This window comes from Eurytemora carolleeae, unplaced genomic scaffold (assembly GCF_000591075.1).
Source record: "Eurytemora carolleeae unplaced genomic scaffold, Eaff_2.0 scaffold2049, whole genome shotgun sequence".
Classification (NCBI taxonomy): domain Eukaryota; kingdom Metazoa; phylum Arthropoda; class Copepoda; order Calanoida; family Temoridae; genus Eurytemora; species Eurytemora carolleeae.
Window position 1 is genome coordinate 1,421 of NW_019397934.1, and position 24,407 is coordinate 25,827.

General features: G+C 35.5%; 1 protein-coding gene across 1 annotated transcript; it reads right to left on the reverse strand.

Moving 5' to 3' along the window:
* Nucleotides 1–700: 700 nt before the first annotated feature.
* LOC111716379 (deoxynucleoside triphosphate triphosphohydrolase SAMHD1) lies at nucleotides 701–23,197 on the reverse strand (the record flags this gene model as incomplete). The annotated part of the gene is given in 3 exon segments (XM_023491827.1): nucleotides 701–822; nucleotides 21,781–21,871; nucleotides 23,143–23,197. Coding segments are annotated over 2 exon segments (198 nt in total), but the record flags the coding sequence as incomplete, so codon positions are not given.
* Between the last annotated feature and the right edge of the window lie 1,210 nt (nucleotides 23,198–24,407).

Consider the following 24,407-nt stretch of genomic DNA (forward strand, 5'->3'; position numbering starts at 1 on the left):
GATATAGAACTGCCCTTAAGTTACTTTACCCCTTGGGCGGTCTGGGTCTTCCATATTGGGGAGGCTTTCAGATTTAACTCTTTATCTTTATTTTTAATTACAGAAAAACAATAACAAATAAAATTCACGGATTTACTACTATTTTTTCGCGCATTTTCACACAGACAGACAAGCAAAGTATATATATAGATTATATATCTTTTATGTTATAATTAAAATACAAAATATTCCTTAATTTGACAATGGCCATTGAAATCGGGAAAAATACAAAGAAAAATATCTCTGGGACAATATATCTTCTTCTATATAATAAAGCTTTTGCTCATTTATATATATTACATAAGCTATAGCTGGCCAAACGGCTCCGGACCAAATTCATTCATTCATTCATATTTTTATTCAACTACAAAGCAAGAGATAATACAAAGAATAAATCACAATTTACTATGTAGTTTGGACCCGCCTAACCAGAGTTGGTTGTTTTGATTGGTTGGCCCATTATAAGCGAATAAGAATTGTAAATAAATAGATGGATGTACACTGTACAGTGTACATTTTAAACAAAACAATGATGATAAATCATGAATAAGGCAAGGAGGGGGTGAAAAAGTATAAAGGAAAGGATGGGTACTCAGTGGGATTGGCTGAACTTTTTTGAGGAAACCCATGGGTACCATAGACTAAAAAATATCTTATATACCTTGATATGTCCATGAATAGCGTCGTTAATGAACATATTCTTGTCCCCATATCCATCAGACATCTGGAGCAATCTCTGCCAATCCTTAGCCCTGGGACTCTCAGTGCTCACAGGGACACCGTCTACAATATACATAGGGTATATTTAGTACATCTAGTACATAGCAGTTCCTTCAGAGGCGTACACAGGGGAGTGGGGCCAACAAAATCTATGGTTTCCATGCGTGTTTTAGACTTTACAGGTTCTGAGCCCTCAGCCACTTGGAAGATAAACAAGGATAGACCCCCCCTACAAATTCCTGTGTACGCTCCCGAGTTCCTTTTAACTATCCTCCTATTGAAGAGTGCTAGGGGTTTAGGGATGGGGAGGGGGTAAATAAGTCTTTAGACTGGGTAATACTAAAACTTATTGTTAAATGGGATTTTTAATGTCGTCTTTCAAGAATTAAACCCATGTATTTCAGCTTCTATTTCTTGCATTTAAAATAATGAATACTTTGGTGTAAAATGAAGGAAATTTAATTTTAAGACCGAATTATAGTAGCCCGGGCATTCTCGATCACGTCTGGCGTAATTTAACGTGACACCGTGACAAAGGCGCAACAGGCAACTGGTTAGGTGGTGGCAAAATATTATTTTGTAATTCTAATGGGGGGGGGGGCTTGCCCCCCCCATTAGAATTTTTTTTCGAAATAAAAGTGCTTTTTAAAGGAAATTTTGCAGTTGTTGCATGCAGAATTGGCTGTGTTCAATTCAAATATTTTTTTTCTTGCGTTTTTTAAAATTTATACCTTCAACAACTGTAAAATTAACGATATGAGTCATTCAATTCTTTTAATGTGTGCGCGGAGCGCAAAAAAAATAATAAAATGGTTTAATTACAGATATAATTACAAGAAATAATCATTTATATATTCTGAAAAAAAATAATACATATATAATTTTAATCATCTACATTGAAAAAGGACAGACAATGTTACGTTTTCTCCTGAAGTTATTGAATTTATTATTTCATCTTCGATTTTAAAGAAGTTCTTTCTGTTGTATCCTAGACTGTTCTTGATAAGAGTGAACGGTCCCTTGAATACAAGCCGATATCAGAACAAGTAGAACAGCCCGAACCTTAGAAGAGTAGACACGTAACTATACACGTCAGTCTGCTACTATCGTTCCGGGACTTGTACGACATAAAGTGAACACACAGCATACAGAGGGAACCTAACTGGACGAGCTGCAGCTCAGAAGAAGACGAATCAAGCTTACATCAATGAAGCTGCTTTGGATGCAGATGAAGTGGATCCTATAGATCTTGCTCCTCTTGTCAGTGGGAATGCTCCCATTGTTACTGCCCCAGCCTCGCAGGTCGGAGACGTAGCTGAGGACACAGTTGAGGACGAGGATAAGGATGAAGATACTGACGTCCTGGTGCAAACCATGCAGGAGGTGATGGATAGGTTAGCAAAGCTGAACCAGGAGCTTGAGAGTATGGTGTCCTCTACTCTGGAGGACACATGCACCTTATAGATCCTAGCGTCAATGTATGGGACACAAGGAAGGCCTGGAGCAGGAGTTTAACCTTTATCCCGAAGCAAGCAGTGAGGAGGTTTGCTCCAGGATTTATGTCCAGGTTGGAAAGCTGCTCCATAAGTTACAGGAGCGGGTTGACCAGCAAACCTGGAATAGAGATGATAAATACATGATGGATGGATTGGCTAATATAGTAGTCATGCACTTCAGATTAGATAAACTAACTGAGAGAGCTACTAAGGGACCTAAGATGTAAAGGAACCATGGCTGATCATTAAACCATCTAGTTATCTCCACATTATGGTTGTGTATGCATTTATGAATATATGTAAATAAATGTAACTAATCTAATGAAAGCATGTTTATTACTTTGGGTGTTAATTATTGCATAGGCAATTATATAAAGGTTTGATCCGTATGATGGAGATAGCCCGAAGTATAATGTTGCCAGGTTGCAAAGATACGTAATTGTATAAAGGTTTGACCCGTATGATGGGATAACCCGATGTGCAATGTTATCAGGTTGCAAAGATAATTAATCCTATACAAGTTATATAACTTGAAGCGTGATTTTATCAAAGTTTGCTTATTTAAGTTTGCCAATTTATTGCCACATTTTTAGTAGTAAGAGAATACTACATTTCAAAGAAGATAAACAGGTTACAGTTATCAAATATGATAATCAGTTAGAAGTTTGACAGGTTCAGTCTCAAAATGTTCTCTAGATTTGAAACTGACTTTTTGCCACAAACTCAAATATTCTAATCCCCAAATCTTTGCACCAAGTGGTGAAAACCTTTGATATTTCAAAATAATTCAAAGCTTGAAATCTACGACATTGTGTTGCAAAGATAAAGGGGTTAAAGTATCAGAGTTTTTGGCAAAAATTCCTTTAAGGATAATTAAAATGTACTTAAAAAGAAAATATATCTTATGATTAAAAAAGAACAATTCAACAATATCTGTCCTTTAACAATGGAATATTTTAGGAATCTCGGATGCATATTCACAAAGATCTTGACAATTTTTACATTAAATGTTTACAATATCCTTTAGCCTTGAGAGTTTAGAAAGATAAAAACATTTTTTTTAAACTAACCATAGTAGAATACAATTTTTATAATAACTTTTTTGGTTTTATTATTCCTGACTCCTGTGATTCTGATATTTGCCAATCTTTCTTTTTATTCTGCAGGGGGGGGGGCGGCGTGCCCGGTCCCCCATAGTTGCGCCTCTGTACCGTGAAATACATCTTTATCTTGCACTTTTTAAATTTTCATAAATGATAGGATATTGTTAATAGAACGCATATCACAACTTTATCAAGCTTAATTAGTGTCTGAAAAAAAACTGATTATTAATGTGATTGCAAAAAAATAAATGGCCATTGGACAAGTACATATGACACACACAGGGTGGTTACAAATATTTCCAGGACCCTCTTTAAGAAATATTTAATGCTGGATCGTGTAAGGCCAGGAAGGATTATGTTATAGCAAACTCAATTGGGCCATCTCCTGGAAACGTTTTATGGACCCTCTGATCCCAACCTACTTAAAATCAACATAGTTTTTAATTGTATTTTCAAAACAAAATTATTCATTATATCATATTTAAGAGCTAATTGTTAAGAAAATTTGGTATTTAAGCCTTTATCTATTTATTGATAGAGGGTCAAATATTGTGAAGACGATGTTACAGGTCGGTGTACAGTACTGCAGTAATGCCGCGTTCCCTTCTCTTTCCTTGTACCATGCTCTTATCACCTGACCTCATTCTTCAGCAAACCTTCCCGGCAACAACTACCCTTGGTTTCTTCTTCTTGGATCTATTCCTCGGAAAGGACAGTATTTCTCATTTTAGTTCTTTTCTCTCTGATTATTAGCTTTTTCCGACTTTTTGTTAATAATTTTTTCCATTACTTTATTTGTTTATTCCCGACTTAATTTCTTAGTCTTTATGTTTTTTTATGTTTAGTTTTATCCTTGTACTTGTTACTTAATTAACTATTTATTTTTTTTATTTTTTTATTTTTTAATTTAAATTTGTTACCTTTTCCGATTATATGCTTTTAAGGTTGTATTTGTTATTTCAAATTACTTATTTTTAGTTAATGTCTATATTTCTGCTACTCTCACTGAATACTTAAATTTCAGTTTTAATTAGTTTTTAGTTTATATCTTTTCTACTTAATTAATTCTTTATCTTTAAGATGATATTTGTTACATTAATCTATTATTTAATTTTAAGTTGTATTGGTTACTTAAAAAACTTACTTATTTCTAATTAATGTCTTTATATCTGCTTTTTCCAGCATTTACCTACTTTTCAGCTTCCTTTTGCTTTTTATTTATTCTAGTTTCTTTTAGTTATATCTTTATATTTATTACTCTCAATTGTTACTTATCTTTCAGGTTCCTTATCAGCTTTTTAATCTGTTTACTACTAATTTTTCCATCAATGTAGTCTTTCTACGCTATTTTCCTTTTTCCTTGTAGTTTCTTTTAGTTATATCTTTATATTTATTACTCTCAATGGTTACTTATCTTTCAGGTTCCTTTTCAGCTTTTTAATCCCTTTACTACTAACTTTTCCATCAATATAATCTTTCTACGCTATTTTCCGTTTTCCTTGTAATTTGTGCTCCTTTTACTTATTTAATTTTAATTTTTGATTTTAATTTTATTTTAATTTTTAATTTCATATTATTTTCGTTTTTCTTCATTAATCTTTCAAGTTTCTTTGTCTACTTCTTTTACTTATGACCTTTTTCTCCTTAATATTTTTTATTCTTTAGTTCTCGTTATTCCTTTGTACTAATTAACTCTTATCTTAGGATGGTTAGACATCGGAAAACCCCGCTTATTCGTAGCGGTGGCTTCTCTAACCCATCTGATCTCACGATAGACGAGCTGCGAGCTATTAGCATTGCTTCCATTAACGAGCTACCAAACTTCCTCAGGGTTGTCAACTGGAACCATGGTGCTTATGGGGTTATAGAACTCAACCTTAGCCCGGACAACCAGCGCATAGCCAGCGGATCTTTTAACCTGGTGGGAACTCTATTCCCTACCAAAATCTTCAATGCCGCCAACTTCTGGCCAACTGTATCCCCCATCAGCTTATCCATCAGCTTACCGGACCTGAGCATATTCAAGTTCCCCGACAGCAAACTGGTTTCTAGCTACCTTGCCAGCAGGCGCGCAACTAGGGGGGGGGCCAGGCCCCCCCCTAGCCTGATTAAGGGGGGGGCATGCCCCTCCCTAAAGAAGTCTTGCCCCCCCCCTGTAGAGGGGGGCAAGAAGTGACGAAGTTCACCCTGTTTTGCAATTTAGCGATTCATGAATCCTGACCCTGAGGAAATTTAAGAGCTCTTATCGTAAAATAAAAAAAGATAATTGAACGTTAGTTTATTGAGTTTATAGTTCAATCCGTATAGCACTTAATACACCATATATACACACACACAGACCCCCTTCGTCTCCGAGCCTAACTACTGCCGTAGATCAGAACAGGTTGACAAGGTTCCAAGGTGCCTTAATCTTTGTTGTTTTCATTATTCAGTTTTTTTCCTGGGAAAGGGAAAGGGGGTTTATTAAGTATTTTTTAGATATTTTCACTATCAGTTCTGCCACTTATTATGATATTGCTTTAATACTGTAGTACAACTATTAAATTAATCCTTCGGCTTCATGTTCACCGCAAATATTGTGTGATGTGTCATATTAAAAAAAATATATTTCATGTAAAATCATGAATTTTTAATGAAAGGCATTTCTTGTCAGTTTTTGAGTACAATGTACATATTTGATTTATGGATAACTAATGAAAATTTATACATATATAATATATATGTAATTTGTATTGTAAATTAATTATTTTTGTGATTTATACCAGAATCAGGGGCGGATAAAGGATTTAAGTGAGGGGGGGGGGGAAGATTTTTTAGGAAAAAAAAAAATTCATAATTAGGAACCAAAAATCGCGGCACAGGCGAAAATTTTTTTTGACTTAAAAGACTCAAAAAGAGTGAAAATTAATGACAAAAGACTAAAAAACTAGATTTTTAACTTTTCACACATTATAGTTTATCAAGACAGATATTTTTCCTGTTTTGCACTAGGGTTTCTTTCCCAATTAACCATGCTATTATAGAAGCTATTCTGAAAATAGGAACAAAAAATTCCAAATTCAGGGGGGGGCGAATTCCTCCGCCTCCCCCCCTGTATCCGCCCCTGACCAGAATAGATTTCTTGTTTTATTTCATATCAGATGTGTTGACTTACTGAATATCAGGTTGGAAAGGTTAGTTTTTTATTGTTTAAGTATAACACACATTTTTCTTGCCCCCCCCTAAAAATGTTAAGGGGGGGGCCAAAAAAATTTTTCGCCCTTCGCGCGAAATATTTCCACCTAGCCCCCCCCTAACCAAATGTCTAGTTGCGCGCCTGCTTGCCAGCTCCCTCATAACCCACTCTTTCACGCAAAACAGATTTTAATTTCTCAGACATAGATTGGGATAATGGTACTGCAACTGTGAAAAGTAAAGATTTTTATTGTAGTGTTCAAGACTCATTTCTAACCCAACATGTAGATTTTCCTAGTCATGAATCAGAAACTATGCCTGATCTTGTGTTATCTTCAAATGCAAATATCGTAACATCTATTAATAACTGTGGCCCTCTGGGGTCTAGTGATCACAGTATGATTCTTACTGAACTGAATTTAAATCCAGATAGAAAAAACTTAAAGAGTGAATCTTTTAATTGGAAAAAAGCTGACTTTAATTCATTGCGATCTAAGGTTAATGAAATTGACTGGGATTATTTATTAAAAGAGCAGGATGCAAGTGCAGCTTGGGATACTTTAGCAGACATGCTTAACAAAGTCATTGAGGTAAATGTACCAAAATCATCTCACAGGGGATCGATGAGACCCCCTTGGATGAAGGGGGATGAGATTAGTGCAAGAAGGAGGAAGAAAACTAGATGGAGAGTATTTACCAAATCTCAAAAACTCAAAACAAACAGGACTTTTTACCTTATAGAAAAGCAGAAAAAGAGGTTAAATGAACAATTAAAAAAGCCAAAAGAAAGTTTGAAAAAAACCTTGCTAAAGACTGTAAATCAAATCCAAGAGCCTTTTATGGTTATTTGAACATTAAAAAAAGTAATCGTACAACTGTGGGACCTTTAAAAGTTAATGATGTTACTGTCGATCAAGATAAAGAAATGGCAAATTCCTTTGACGATTATTTCAGTAGTGTCTTTACTTCTGAAAACACTGCATTTATACCAAGTCTTGATAGTATAAAACCTGATATAAGAGAGATTCAATCTGTAGTTTTTTCACCTGAGAACATTAGTAAAAAGTTAAACAAGTTAAAACCTTTCTCTGCTGCTGGCCCAGATAATTTAAAACCGATAATCTATAAAGAACTTGCAGAAGAACTATCAAAACCACTTTGCCTAATTTTTCAAAAATCTTATGATACAGGTGTAGTTCCTAAACAATGGAGGCAAGCCAATGTAACACCTATATTTAAAAAAGGCAAAAAATTTGAAACTTCTAATTACAGACCTGTTTCTCTAAAATCTGTAGCTGGCAAAGTTATGGAATCCTTGTTAAAAGATGTAATTGTAGAACATTTAAATGAAAATAATCTTATTTTCTCTTCTCAACATGGATTTGTGAAAAATCGTTCTTGTTTAACAAACCTTTTGGAATACCTTGAAACATTACAGGATTTAGTTGATAAAGGAAATTCTGTTGTTGTTGCATACCTAGACTTCAGTAAAGCCTTTGATAAAGTTCCTCACAAGAGGCTGAATGTCATTTTGGAAGCTCATGGTATTACAGGAAAACTTAAGGAGTGGATTGTTTCTTGGCTCAGTAATAGACAACAGAGAGTATTGCTAAATGGTGAAAACTCAAAGTGGTTACCAGTTACAAGGCTCAGTCCTCGGACCTATTCTTTTCATTATATTTATCAACACTTTTGATTTAGATATTAGTGAAGAAGTGAACATTCTGTCCAAGTTTGCAGATGATGCAAAGGTTGGAAGAATAGTGAATAATTTGGAAGATGCTGAGAAGATGCAGAGGGTTCTTGTCAGGCTAATGGAATGGGCTGACACCTGGCAGATGAATTTCAATCTTGGAAAGTGTCAAATACTGCACTTTGGAAGGGACAGACAGGATACAGTGTATTCTCTTGGAGGCTATCCTCCAGCAGGCTGTATCCTCACAGACCCAGGCTGTGAAAGAGACATTGGAGTTATTATTAGTACTGATATGAAGCCTTCCAAACAGTGCATAGCTGCTGCAAAGAAAGCAAATCAAACCCTGGGCAGGATGGCAAGAGCATTCTCATACCGAGATAAAAAGGTTTGGCTTAAACTCTATACTATATATGTCATGCCTCTACTTGAATATGCTGTACAGGCATGGAACCCTTGGATGGCAAAAGACATTAAAGTTCTTGAAGACATTCAAAAAAGAGCAGTGAGAATGACCTCTGGTCTCAAAGGAAAATGCTATGAAGAAAAGCTAAAAGAGGTTGGACTCTACAGTCTGGAGGAAAGAAGGAAAAGAGGTGATGCAATTCAAGTATGGAAAATATTATCACAGTATGATCATGTAGATGAAAAACATTGGTTTGATAGATTCTCAGAAAATTCAACACAAGATACCAGACTGGCCTCGAATACAAGATACCAGACTGGCCTCGAATAACAAGATACCAGACTGGCCTCGAATACAAGATACCAGACTGGCCTCGAATATCCTCAACCTAAAGCATAAAAGTTTTAAGAGTGAATGGAGAAAACACTCTTTTAGTGTTAGAACTCCCAAACTTTGGAATGAAATCGCTGACAGTGTTAGATCCTCTAAAACTCTGAACAGTTTTAAGAGAAAATATGACCCAAAACATACCTAAATGTTTGTGGCTAACAAAAGCCCATGAGCCACTTTACATGGCCACGCATGTGGCTCTCCTAGTGTGCACAATCCAAGTATCCAAGTATCCAAGTATTCAATTTTTCCAGCTTTAATCCCAGGTTCCCCTTGGCTGGAAGATTCTACTCCTTCTGGTTTAGTTATTAGACAAGCCCTGGACTCTATACTCTCTTCCACTATCCTTCCGGACGCCAAGCAATCCTTTGCAACCTATGGTCAACGTTGTGACTCTACTAACCCTGGGACATGCCAACCTAAAGGAAAACCTGCCCCCTATAGTGTGGCCTTCTGCTCCTCCTTTGCAGCTCAGCTCAGCAAACTCTCAAGGTTGGTTTGTTCTTCTGGTTACTTTCTACTTTTTTTTAATATGTATATAATAATATTAATATAATCCCTGAGTGGGTTATGTTTGTCTTTACTGCAGCTACAACTTATGTCCCTTGGTGGATTTATTTTATTAGTTACAACTTATGTCCCTTGGTGGATTTAATGTTTCAATATTGATTTAATTTCTTATTTCCTTTAACTGCTATTTGCCTTTGTAGTCAGCTGTCCCTTAGTGGTTTATTTTATTAGCCACAACCCTTTACTGGTTTGTTCAATCTGTCTTACCCTGACTCTGTCAATTTCCAGGTTTGCGGTCTTTGCCCAGCTCATCAAGAGGCAATTCAAAATACGGCCCCAATGGCCTCTTCAACCAGTCTTCTTTCCTTGTCCCAAGCCACCTCTTGCAACCTCTTTGCACAGCTGCCAACTTTTCCCTAACCAAACAAACTTGGAGCACCTACAGAACCGCTCAAAATATGCTCTTCAAATGCAGTGAAGAAACTAACGTCATCTTTTCCTTGCCTTTAACTCATTCAGACATCCTCTCCTTCACAGCTTGGCTCTTAGCCCGGAACATTAAGTCTAGCACCATTAGCTCTTATCTATCTGGTCTCCGCCAATTGCATTAGGCCAATGGCCTTCTTATCCCGNGACTGCTTTGTGGATTTGGACATGATGGAGGCTTAGACATTAGCAGCATTTGTTGCTAGAGTAGACATCGGCGGCAGTATGAAGGAGTTAGTAGTTCCAGATCAGAGGTGTTCACATCTTGACATTCTAAAGCTAACTGACGCTGGTCTCCACAAGTAGAGGCGGTAAAGGGGGGGGGGAACATGAGGAGACACACTTGGAGCGGATATAGTATTGTGTATTGTGAATCTTGTGCGGTCAACTTCGCTACACAGTAGTAATCGTCTTCGTGTTTTCTTGAATTTGTTACAACCTTATTGTTAACTAACAGTTAACCTATTTTTACACCTACTGACTATTACTTTTACAGGACAGAATGCTGTCTCTGATACCGACTCCATGGACAGTGTCACTGCTGACCCTTCTACCCTAGCTACCGCTCTCCTACGTGAGCTAGGTACATTTATACCTTTTTAGCTATTAGCTATCTTACTAATTTATCTATGGTTCATTTAGCTTATACCCTAGAAACCAGAGGACGTCCTAAGGTCGTCATGGGGACCTCAATAATTACCAGTGCGACGTCCGGCAAAACCTGGCAGTCCATCCATCATCAAAAGTGATGAACAGCTGGGTAGCAGCTCCATTTCTGCTCATTGCATAGAGCTAGTAAAACAGAAATACAAAGTAGAGATACCTGAAGGCGATATTCAGGCCTGTCATAGGCTCCCAAATGGATCGGTATTGCTTAAGATATGGCAAAGAGGCCCAACTTCAGCCTGGAATCGACTTTTGTCTGGAATCAAGACTGGAGGAAACAAGGAATTCAAGCTGTTCATAAACTTCCAGATGACGACAAGAAGAAGTTCCTTAATGTATGAAATAAGACAGCTAANCCCTCCTGCACACAAATTCTTAATCCTTTTATTACCCAAATAGCTGTATATTATTCAGCCTCATGTACTATTATGTACTCGAAGCATTCCTATGTTTTCATTTAAAAAATTATTTAGGTGCGAACAATGGTCATGCCCGGACCCATAGATGGTGCATCCTCAATAACCTGATGTCAGATTCGGGCTCAGAGCCAGACCCTGCACGGGAATTAGACCCTGATGTTAATCATCCTCTGCCTATCATTCCTATCGTCCCAGACTTACCTGCAAACCCCCCTGGTCCATCGCTCCCAACTAATTTTCAACCTACCTTTTTACCTACCAATGCCCCAGCAGCTATTCCAACAACTCACCAGCCTATCTTTGTTCCTCCAACTATTTCTTCCGACTCTCCGGTTACCACTAACAAGTTAACTCCTTCTCAAATTGCTTTCCTTCAAGCTTATGCTGGTAACTCAACTACGGCCAAACCTGGGAGTTCAACTAAGAAATCTAAACGCAAGAAAAAATCTAAAAAACAGGTTTCTTCGGACAGCTGGAGTTCTTCAAATACTTCTACTAACAGCTCCTCCAGCTCAGAGGAAGATGAGTCCTCAAACTGGAGTATCCTTGGTAACATGTGGCCCGTAGAGAAGAGACCTCTTGGTTTGCAGAATAAAGCCTCTTTCAACGCTATTAGCATGGATAATTTACTATGTCTGGATAAATTCGACAAGCAGAACCTGAAGGCCATTGAAGGTGACCTCTCCTCTAATTTATTACCTTACCCCAAACCTAAGTCCACCACTTTCAAGAAAGCTAGTGACAATGGGTTCAAGAAGCTCCATCCAGCCCGGTTCTTGAGGCTTCCTCTGTCCAATATCAAAGACTGGTGGAAACACGTTCCTAAGATCCGCTCTCACCAATATAAGAACCTTGACTTGAAATTCAGTGGTGGCAACAACAAACTAACCCAGAAAACAATTCAGGCTCTTCATGATCGCACCAAATGTCTCCAGTTTAAAATGCTCTTGTCCTCAAATGTCAACGTTGCAAACAAGCCAGTGAAAAAGATTGAGTGCAGATAAGATGAAGGCATTGTGTCTACTCTGGATTATGCTTGGGAAAATCCAACCAGCATCTCTCAAATCTCAGATGGTATGCTTAACTACTGCACTGCTCTGCACCACCTCTGGCCTTATGACCCCACTGGCCTCATCCTCATGCTTATTGTCAATTAATACAATTTTGCTTCCCCAGCTCCTACCATGTCAGAGAGAATTTCCGTGATTACTGCTTTCATCAACTTGGTTCTACGTGAGAACTCCTCTAGGGCTTTCAGGAAGGACGTAATCATGAGCCATGAAGAGCAAGAGGAAGCTTTGAAGTCTATCTTGGTTTCATCAGGTTACAACAGCACTGTTCCTTCTAACTTTAGGAACATTAGGAATGAAGTGGATGGCCTCTCTAGACCTCCTCAACCTTCTAGGTCTAATTTTACTCCTGCTAACTCTGCTCCAAAGCCTAACATTAATGTAGTTCTTCACCGTGGCACTCTTATCTTCTTCAACTACAACACAGAGTCCTGCAGGAACCCTTCATCCCCGATTGGTTGTAAAGACTCAAAGACGGGCAAAGATTTCGCTCATGCATGTAACAAATGGCTACACACCAGGAATACCCACTGCTTTGCCCCACACCCCAGAGTCAAACATGTCTGATTCCGAAATTTGGTTTCCTGCAGCCTAACTAGTTTATTTGCTAAATGTTCTCGGGTCTCCAGACCTATAGATTACCCGGAACTAAGCTTGCTTTATAACTAATTGTATTTGCAGTGCCTTTTAATCTAAACCGGAGCAATGCTCTAAATCTTTCTAAATGCAATTGAACTATTTGCTTTATGCAGCCACATGCTAAGGCTCTGTCCTCTGTGCCTCTATATATTAATATTTGTTGATAAATTTAAATAAACTATTTGTTTTTTCTTTTCTGTTTTAAATAAACTATATTGTTTCTTTTAATTTCTCTTTATTTTATTTTGCTGGAGCAATGTATTTTTATTTTTCTCAATTAATTTTATCTGTAAATTGTATTCAGCTAACTAGCTCTTTAAATCAGTTAAATGCAAATTGTATTCAGCTAACTAGCTCTTTAAATGAGTTTAATTAATGGTACCCTCATTTTGCACAAATCTATCAGTGGTTGTTATCAACTGTAAAAATCTTTTTAATCATATTTGCTATGGTCCCCTGAAATTGCAAAAATTTATCAGTGGTGCTTATCAGCTGTAATATATCTTGAATCAGTCTTACTTTTTATTTATTTATTTATTTAATTACTTATTTATTTATTTATTTATTTACAATTTATTTAACAATTTTACTGTTATTTATTTTTCTTTTCCTTCTCCTTACTTAATTTCATAAGACAATTTTACTTTAATTCCCTTACAACATTTTATCAGCTAATTTATCAGTGTTGTTTATCAGCTGTAATGTTCTTGAATGATAATTACTCGTATTTATTTTTCTTTTGCTTCTCCTTAATTTATTTAACAAGGAATTGTTTTTTTTTAATTTCCTACTAAATTTTATCAGCAGTTCATATTCATCAGTGTACTAACAGCTAAAATACTACTAGAGTGACATTTATTATAGACCCATGTAATGTACACATTTAGTAATGGGGTTTATAGAATCGTCTAAAAACATCTTGAATGCTATTCAACTTTATTATTTAACCAAACAATGATAATTCAGTGGTTTCTTTAATAGTATAATGAACCATGGAATATCAAGTTAAAAACAAATTGAACTAAGGTATCTTAATTAACAACTTTATTAAATGAACATATAATGAACACTGGGAGATAGTTCAACTATTTTGTTCACTCTTCAATTGAAGACGACTACCAACCTTAACCTACAATTATTTGTATTACTTTACGCTGATTTCCTCTTGGGGTGACAAACCTCTTGTCAGCATCTAAACTTTTTAACTATATAAATTATATTTTTATCTTTTAAATCCTAATGCCTTTAATGGAGGACGACTTTTAACCCAGACAATGTGAAGACAACATTAGTCTCCCTTACAGCTGCGCGGCAAACAAAACAAAGTCTCAATTTATTATTACAATTATGCTCCTATTTTCCAGCCGCACGACTTCGAACTCTTATATAGGTACATATACAATAAACCCTTATACAGGGTAACCCCCCCCCCCCTTACCTCATAGCTTACTTCTAATCACCGAACTTCGCAAATCTTTATTTATTAGAACAAACCATCCTTTAGAATTTAGCCAACACACAATGAATACTTTCGCCAAACTTTTCTGCCCTGTAAGCAGAACTATCAACTTCGGATATACCAAATCTTCCTCCAAGTAAATGTTTCAAACCTAAATACGAGCTACCAATACACACACACAACACCAACACGTACTACTCAAACTACTGCTCGTGACTAACTTCCCAGACATCAAATTAGCTTACAAAATTTACGATGACCTCAAGTTTGGCGCTAAAATTGGTTGTAGGGGCAAGTTTAGCAACCCTTCCTCAGCAAGTAATGCCCCTAGTGCCTATAAAGACGGCCCACAAGTCTGTGATGCAATTGCGGACTGGTTACATAAAGGGTTCGCTTACGGACCAATCCCTTTACATGAAGTCCCAGCTAACGCCAAATTTTCCGGTATCATGACTAAACCTAAACCAAATGGGTCTGTCAGAATAATTTTAAAATTAAGTGCTCCCCTTGGGGCATCAGTAAACAAAGGCATAGACCCCTCTGAATTCCCAACTACTATGTCTTCCACCACAGCTTGGCTTACAGTGCTCAGTTCAGCTAGCAGGAATGCTAAATTCTGCAAAATAGATTGGGCTGACGCTTACAAACATGTTGCGGTGAGCCAAGAAGATACAGAATTGCAGTGGTTCTCTTGGGCTGGCAAAGCTTTTGAAGAATTATGCCTGATCTTTGGCTGTGCCAGCAGTGCTGGTCTCTTCGATAGACTAGCGAAAGTAGTTTTACACATAGTCCTACAAAAAGCAAACTTCCCTTGCAACATGGTAGTGCAACATCCCAACAAACAAAAACCCATGAAGAACACAAGATTATTTGATGTATTTCACACGAGTGACCCGTCATTATCCCGTGATAATTCACGTGCTGTCGAGGTGATTGTCGACGATTTGATCACGGGTCTAGGACCGAGTTTTTACACGGTGAAAACCTGAGTTTATTTAACGAGATGAACACGGGATTTTTACATGGGAAAATAATTTTTCTCCCATCTAATTAAATTACATTTTCAAAAACCCTGGGAAAGGGGGGGGGATACATAATTGATTTCTGATATATAAATATATTGTGTAAAAGAATATAATTATTACAAAATGTTTAGAAACTAAACATTTTGGTTTATATCTTTTACATTAAACATCTTGAACATGTAAACTTTAAACTTTTCATATCACAAAGTGATATTTCAAGTCTAAATAATGTTCAATTATTTTAATGTGTTTATAAATGTAAGAATTCTCCTTCCCGTATATATCTAAAATTTCGATATTCCAAAAAGGGGTTGTTGAGAAATACAATACAAAATTCAATGTGAAACTTTTCCATACTCTGCTCATGCTTGTTATAATCGGAAAAATTTATGTCAGTTGAAATATTTCATTTTACTACAATAAACTTTTAGTTTCTAAAAGATGAGCAGAGACACCAAGTGTTGTGATTTTGAAACTCTGTTAAAAATGAAACATGAAGTTCTTCCCGTGATATCTCAAATATTTTACGCGTGATATTTACAAGAATTAAAATCTAGATATTCTGGCTTTCCATTACTCATGATTTACACGTTTGGAATATGCAAGAGCTTGCACTGGTATCTTTTCTACGAGCAGAACATGTGAAAAAACTACAAGAATTGAACTATAGAATTATCTCAAATATATTACACGTGATAATTACGAGAATTAAAATCTAAAAATTCTGGCATTGCATTACTCGAGTTTAACATGATAGGAATATGCAAGATTTTACACTGGTTTATTTTGCTACGTGTACAACATGTGAAATAACGACGAGAATTTTCAAAGAATATTTTCGTGTTTTTTACCCATGCTGTACACAGGAGGAATCTTCAAGATTGTGAGAAGTAGATTTACCACGAGTATAACACAAGAAGGGTACGTGAATTAATCACGTGAATTATCGACCAGTTCTCCATCATGCTAATCTCGTTAAAAACCTGTGTTTTGTTTGTTGGGATCTTGTTGACTGCTGCGCCGCGGCACCCGCTCACTCAACCTCTCTAGATTTATTTGATGCTACTTTCTCTGAAATAGCCACTTCTTTGGGAGTTAAATTAGCTCCTAGAAATGACCCTGATAAATCTTTCAGTCCTTCTACCTCTGGACTTGTACTTGGCATCCGCTACAATACAGTCTCCTGGACTTGGTCCTTAGGACAAGAAAAGTTAATCAGACTCCTCCACGACCTTAAAAATCTAATAACCTGTGAATTCTGCTACCACGTTCAAATCTGGAGCATTGTTGGAAAACTTTTACACATTAGACCTCTTATACCTAATGGGAAGTTCAACTTCCACCACTTACTTAAAGCCAACTCCTTTTCTAACAACAAAAATAATGTCTTAGTCTTAACCAGCAAATGCAAACAACAGCAATTTTTCTGGTTTACCATGATAAGGTTATGCCCTCATAACACCTCTATTCCTAACCCAGACTTCAGACTGCCACCTTGGGCAATTAATGCTTACTGTGACGCAGCGGGCGGCTCTCCCTTCAAAATTGGTCTAGGTGTTGGTGCAGAGCTAATTCCACCAATAGGAAACTCAGCAGAGCTATGTCTGCTATAGAATTGGTTGGGCCTCTCCTAATTCTAGCTAGCGGTCACTCCTGGTGCAAAAGCCGCCCTGTAAAAATCTGGGTTGACAATGCGGCCTCTGTCTTTATTTGGCAAAAAGGTTACAGCACTTCTTGAAACTTCCACTACTCTAGTTGTAGCGATTTCAAAACTTGCCGCAAGCTTAGGATGCACCGTAGATTTTTGCAAAATAACGCGCTGCTCTAACACTTACGCCACCTTAGCAGATCACCTTTTTAAAGCAAACTTCAACCATTTCCACGCTCTAGCCGGTCAACAAAACATCACTTTTCCAGTTGAACCTGCTTGGATCCCTCCTTCTCTAATCAAATGGATTGAAAATCCTACAGAAGATGATAATTTAGGCAACAACATTTTATGAACTCTCAGCTCTAAGTTACTTATTTTAGGCGCTACGACATCTGCTTTATTTCCATTTGCTTTATGGTCATTTGCTCTAGTTCCATTTGCTCTATTAACCATTTGCTCTATAGCTCATAGATCACGACGTTTGCTCTATATGTCATCTGCTCTATACGTCAGTTGATCTATGACATAACACGTCATTTGCTCTATAAACATTTTTATGACTGTGATGGTCCAATTGCTCTACTCAACATTTGCTCTATGAGCAAACACGTCCTTTGCTCTATAAACATATTTATATAAATATCTAATCATATTAAAACAATATTTTTACAATTTTACATTTTACAATTCTTCCTACAGTTTCATTATTCCGCCAACTTCCAGGAGATAGTTTTGTTTGTGTGCTATTTGTGCATTTTGTGAGACCAAGTTAAATATTAACATTTCCTTGTTCTTTGAGTATTGACACCCTGTTTGTTTAGAGTAGAATAAATATAGTTTTCACCACATATTAGGTTTTTTTTACCCCTCTTATTATTGAGCAGTCTCGCTGTCATGATGGACTTTGAAGAACTATAAAACCTGCAATTTGCGAATTTTCCAAAAAAAAATCCCGCATTTCATAGTCAAGTTATGCTCAGGAATTCCAATAAAAGCTATTTTATAGTGTATTTTTATGGTATAGAGCAAATGACGTGTTTAGTCATAGAGCAAATTCAATATAGAGCAAATGACGTATAGAGCAAATGACGTATAGAGCAAATGACTTGATAGAGCAAATGGAACTAGAGCAAATGACCATAAAGCAAATGGAAATAGAGCAGATGTCGTAGCGCCCTTATTTTAAGTGTTAACCATACTAAATCTATTGTGTCTACTTAGCTACTCTAAATGCAGATTATTTATTACTCTTATCTGCTATCTGTTACCTTACTATTTACTACTCTTTTACTATGCCAACTCCCTTGGCGTTTCCTTACTCCACTATTATCTCTAGGGGGAATGTGTGTAGACAGGTACTCCTTCCCTATTTCCTCCCTTCCTACTATTATTTTCTGTTCCTCTGCTAGCTGTTGCCGCAGGTAAAATCTGTTCAGTGTGAGCCAAGCGCTGCGGCATATGATAGGTGAACATATCTGCGCAGTTTGATCTGAAAGGTATGTAAACAAAGCTTAGCCTCAGTGGCGTAAATAAAGGGGTAATTGGGGTTACTTACCCCCCCCCTAGAATCCTTGAATGAATATAACTTAATGGAGATTATAAAAAAAATTTTAAATCTGAATTGGGGTAGAAAAATAGTTCAAATGAGTAAGAAATGCGTTGATTTAAACTACAGGATATGACGTCATGTCAGTAGTTCAAATGAACAATAGTTCAAACGAGCAATAGTTCAAACGTACCATAGTTCAAACGGCAGTAGTTCAAATGCGGATCCACCGGATATCAGGCTATAAGTATAAGATACTAAAGGTAACCATACAGTCCAATTACCTTGCATGTACTAAACTTTATCTCTCCTTCAAACAAAACTAGCAGAAAAAAAGTATTGTTTCTAAAAAATCGACATTTTATTATACTATTATGTTGGTAATAATTATTATTTAAACTAGAGATAGTAAAAGTCATATTTTTGAAGATGAAAAACTCAACTTAAAACTTAAATTCTATGAGATGAAAAAAGGACAGAGGTCCAGAAAATAATTATGACTTGTAAAAGTTTCCGTTTTGAAAAAAAAGTATAAGTACAATTGTAATCTATATAATAAAGCTCTTCGAGTTCATTTATATGTTTGCTATGGCTGGCCAAACGGCTGAATCAATTGGGCGAGGGAGGGAACCCCCAAACGCCATGAGCCTCCACTATGCAGACACAAGCCTCCCAGAGTTGCTAGGCAGACCAAGCCTCCGCTTTGCAGAAATGAGCATGCGCAACACATCAAAATGTGCCTGTGTAATACAGGAGGTATTTTTAAACTTGTGTTTCAAGTTTAAATAAAAGATTTTTTTGAAATTTTTAGAACATAGTTGCATGAGAGGCTTCTCAAAGATGAAAACTATTAATTTATTATCATAAATAGTGCCTAATTATGACTAATAAAGTGGTATCTAAAACTTTAAACATTCTTCACATGAAAAGGAAAATATTTAGAAAAAAATTTTGAATTTCATTTCATTTCATCTTTTATAATCTTTGATTTTAGCGATACCTTTTTTTGAAGTTCAAATTAAATCTAAAAATTTTTTATTTATTATTTAAATCTTAACATTTTTCAAAAAAGGTATTGTTTAAATCAAAGATTACAACAAAACAAACCAAGTTTACTCCAGAAATATAACTCCAAATATCTTCCTTTCTGCGTAAGAAATGTTTAAAGTTTTAATATAAATCTTATAAACCACTTAATGAGTCCATATATGTTTCTAATCATGAAAATCAATGAATAACTCTAATCTTTAGTAAAATTCTTATGCCACTACATCAAAAAAAAATTGTTAAAAGTTTTCATCACTCATAAAAACCAAGATTTAAAAAAAGCTGTGCTGTATAGTGGAGGCTCGTTTACTGCATAGCGGAGGCACGGTCTGCATAGCGTAGGCTTTGTCTGCATAGTGGAGGCTCGGTCTGCCTAGCGAATCTGGGAGGCTCGATAATTATCGAGAATTAAATTTTACAAAGATAAGACATTTCACTTTTAATATAGTGAAATTAACATATATACATTTTTATAAATATATATAATATATGCACAATGATTGAAATAAATCCAGCGTTTTTTACAGAATAAATGTAGATAGTCAATGTAATTAATTAGTGAATATATCATAAAGGTGTCCAAAATAGAGAATCTCATTAATCATTTTTAAATTTACGCTGGGTGATTGGATTTTGGCTGAGGACAAATTTCATGAGAAACACTAGCTCCCAGGACCAAAAAGCAGTCTCTGTGCGTGTATAAAAATATTATTTTTTGGTATAAGGCCCTTAACTTTCAGGGGAAAGTATGAATTATAATTGGCATGGTAGTTTTTGATGTAGAACCTACCAAAAAGCATTTTCATCCACTCCTCTTCATGCCCTTAATCTTCTCTATGATGAAAATTGAATATATACTTTGCTTGTCTGTTATTTGTTTGTATCCAATAAACATAAAAACGGCTGAACCGATCGGGCCCAAATTTTTGTAGGACCTAACATGTATGATTGAATTTTCAAAAATTTGCTTCTAACAAAATTCGATTTTTGATAATTTTGAAAATCCACAAAATTTTTAATAAAATCCGCGAAATTTTTGTTTTTGTTTTACAATGCATACAAAGAGAAAATGTTAACCAATGAATTAGAAGATGAATATGAAAAGCTAATGATGAATATTCTTCAAAACAATATAACTAAATTCCCAGGGCACAGGTAGCTGATCATCGCGGATTTTTTCATATGGGTGGATTTGCTATTTTATAAGCTGCTAAAAAAGTATCAATTTATAATGGACGGCTTGTTCTTGTGTTAAAAAAAAATATACTTCCAAGAGGTTTAAAAGGAACGATATGATGAAATAAAATAAACATGTGAGCAAAGCGCAAAAAATGTCTGTTCTTTTTGTGTCTTTTCATGTCTTTCTTAGTGTCTGTTAGTTCCTGGTTTGTTAAATTGTTAGGAAAGTTTTTGAGAAAGCTGACAGAGCTAAAAAAAATTAGAAAATCAAACCTAAAAATTTTTTCATCTTTCCAATAAAAAAATAAAAATGTATTTTCAACGAGATTAGCTTACAATGCACGAAATTATAATTTTTTTAAAAAGAAAGCGCTGTTTTCAGGATTTGAAGTAAAATACAGCTTTTTTATTTGTTGAAGGGTTGGCTCTGTGCTCAATAAAAAACGAAATTCTCATAATATTCATAGCTTGTTCTTGTGTTTAAAAATAATATACATCCAACAGATTTAAAATGGACGACATGAGTAAATCAATTAAACAATTGCGCAAGGCACCAAAATAATTCTGTTCTTTTAGTGTCTTTTCATGTGCCTGTTAGTCCCTGGCTTTGTCATATTTATTTACTGTAGTTAAAGTCCCTTCTTACAGTTTACAGCAATTTTTTCTGATCAAAGTCCCTCTGTCCTGGTTTGACAGTTTAAGGGTCCCTGTTTTCCTCTTATAGTCTGCAAAAGTCCTAATAGTCCGATATAATCCTTATTATATTTCTTGTTATTCTTATTAGGTTGTCAGCTTTTGTGTAACCTTTTAAATGACATATGTATTGTAATACTCATGAGAAGTCACATATATATACAGGGTTTTTTGAGACGATAAATTAATGACTGACTTTCTTTAAGTCAAAAACGAGAAAATAGATAGAAATTCTATTAGTAATGATGCGCGAAGCGCAAAGGAAAAATGTTGGTATTTTTTCTTAATTGGCAAAATTTTATAAAAGCTGGTCCACTATCATGATCATGCTAGAGCCAAGTGAGGGGGAGAGGGGGGCGAACCCGTCACCTTTCTCTGGAGTATTAGGACAGGATGAGGACGTATCCATGGAGAGGTCAGAGCTGAAGCTGTAGTCGTTCATCATCTTGAAAATCTAGATCTAGAGAAAAAATGGTTAAGCTAAAATATTCAAAAATTTCATAGACATATTTTAAGTGAGACCCTTCTTTAAAAAAGTTGAATGCCCGATTTAAAGTTGATCGTCCGAGAAAATTTAAGGAAGATAAGTCAGAACTTTTTGTTGTTGTAAATCTCAAAAGATAAAGCATTCATCTTCATCTTATGCAGACATTTTGCGGATTAATTTCAATTCCTTTCCGATATCTCCTGGTCCTCATGTCTTGACCATAAGTTACTTAGATTTAGGAATCAAGTATTGAAATTTAAAAGTGCCCATATTGGATATCGTAATCAAGCGTTGAAGATTAATAATTCTCCGGACAAAAGTTTCGATCTCTGGTTTTATCAATCTAAACTTCGATAATTTTGAATTGTAGTTTTTTTTTCAAAGAGACTTCCGGATATATTATCCTTGATAAAAATTTATTTTGCAATCATGTGCACCCTGCATAGCTAGGAAGGTGGTGCCGCCATGAGCCCCGTGAGATTGTCTCCAATTCGCAAAATTTGCAGACTAGCCACCCGAACCTCGAAAGCCGAGATTCAAGCCCTTCAGAAAGGGCTTTCAGTCGCAAATTCTGCCTCAGTCAGATGATTTTTAATTTCTTATTGACTTAGTAGATTGAAAAACCAAAATTCATCAAATTACTCTTCACAATGCAAAAAAATCAGAGCTTATATTTAAATCTATTTATTTCAGCTAATAATTGAATTTCAGACAGTCATTTTTTGTAATATCACTAATTTTCCAGTTTTACATCAAAAGTTTTACACTAATTTTCCAGTTTTACATCAAAAGATAATTTTTTATATAATTTTAATTAAAAATTTTCTGTTGTATGTTTTACTATTATCTAGCTTGGAGCCTGAGGTCACTTTGCAAATTCTGTAGCTTAAAGACCATTTCGCGGGGCTTCTTGCTGCTCCACCGGCACCCCCGTCCCTCTGCAGTCTGCAGTTCGCACCGTGCACTGCAATTTACATGAATAATACTTAAAATGGCTTATCACGTTTTTACTTCCTCGTGTATTGCACAGTAATTATTATTTTCTTTTTATTCCTATCAGCTGAAATAATATCAATATCATCAATTATTCCTTGGTTATACTAAATAAAATATATATGTTTTCCATTATAACTCCTATTTAAAAACTTTATCTTAAAAATGATAATTTGGAGTTGAAATGCAATGTACCTCCTTTTGCTCTGTATGTACGTACGGAATTTTTTACAACCAATCTTAATCCTTACCCTGAAGTGGTTTCAATCCAACTAATAAGTAATACAACACACTTGCACCCTCTAGGCTGTAAAAAGATAATTTTGCCATGAATCTGATAAAGAGCTTTATGTTTGATTTATTAACAATTTGTCAAGATTATACATTACACATTGCATTTATTGGATTAAAAAAGTGTTAAAAACTTTTTAAAAATTATACTACAGGGTGTCCCAATAAACATGGGAATTCAATGACGAATTCGATATTGTATTTTTAAATAAGTCTTTGATTTGTTATAGTGATACCAACTGAGAAAGCTGTAATCTGTAAGAGTTTCGTCTGCTATGTTCACATTTTGTTTGTTTATGTTTTGACTGCATACGGTTGTACTTAGTAAAACAAGAAAATTGCAGTATACAAACAGAGTAAACTTGTCAGTCTTCACAGTTCATCTTGCGGAGACATTATAGACATATCTTTACAGTCTTTTAGCCTTTGCATAAAATAAACTCTAGCAGACATAATAATATTATGGCTTTTGAAATTAGGTATTACAATGCTAATTCATAACAAAGACGATATCCAATTCGACACTGAATTCCCATTTTTATTGGGACACCCTGTATATCGGGTTTGTTCCATCTTGCGTAATATCGTTCCTTTGACCTTTCCTTTCACTCAGTGCAGTGCAGTTCCTTTCGTATGCATAATTTGATCTAATCCGTTCTCAGATTAAGGTTCCAGAATGTTCCAATCAATTTTCTTCAGCTAAAAAGTGTTCAACTTTATACTATGTATGATTCCTGTCATATGCATAACAGCTGTTCCAATCCGTTCCAATTTGTTCTTAGATTAATGTTCCAGAATGTTCCAATTAACCCTATCCCTGCTGGGGTACTTGAAAACCAGGATACGCTGGGGGGTCAATTTGACCCCCCCCCCCTCTAAATCCCATGTTTTATGTCCAAATATGACAAATGATACATCATTAGAAAGCTCTTGTGCTCTACTTTTAGAATCTGCAAAAAAATTTGCAAATTTGCGAAAATTGAATTTTTTATCGCAAAATCCAGTTTTATAGTAAAAATGTTTGCAAAAAAAAATTTGTCCAAAAAATGACAAATTATACATTTTTAAAAAACCGTGGACCATGCCATTTCAAATATGCAAAAATGTTTGCAAAATTTTAATTAACCTGATTTTTAATCAAGAAAAACTAAAAATGTGCAAATTTCCTTTGACAGGTTGTTTGCAAAAAATTTGCATTTTTTTTCTCGCAAAACTTGTGCAATCC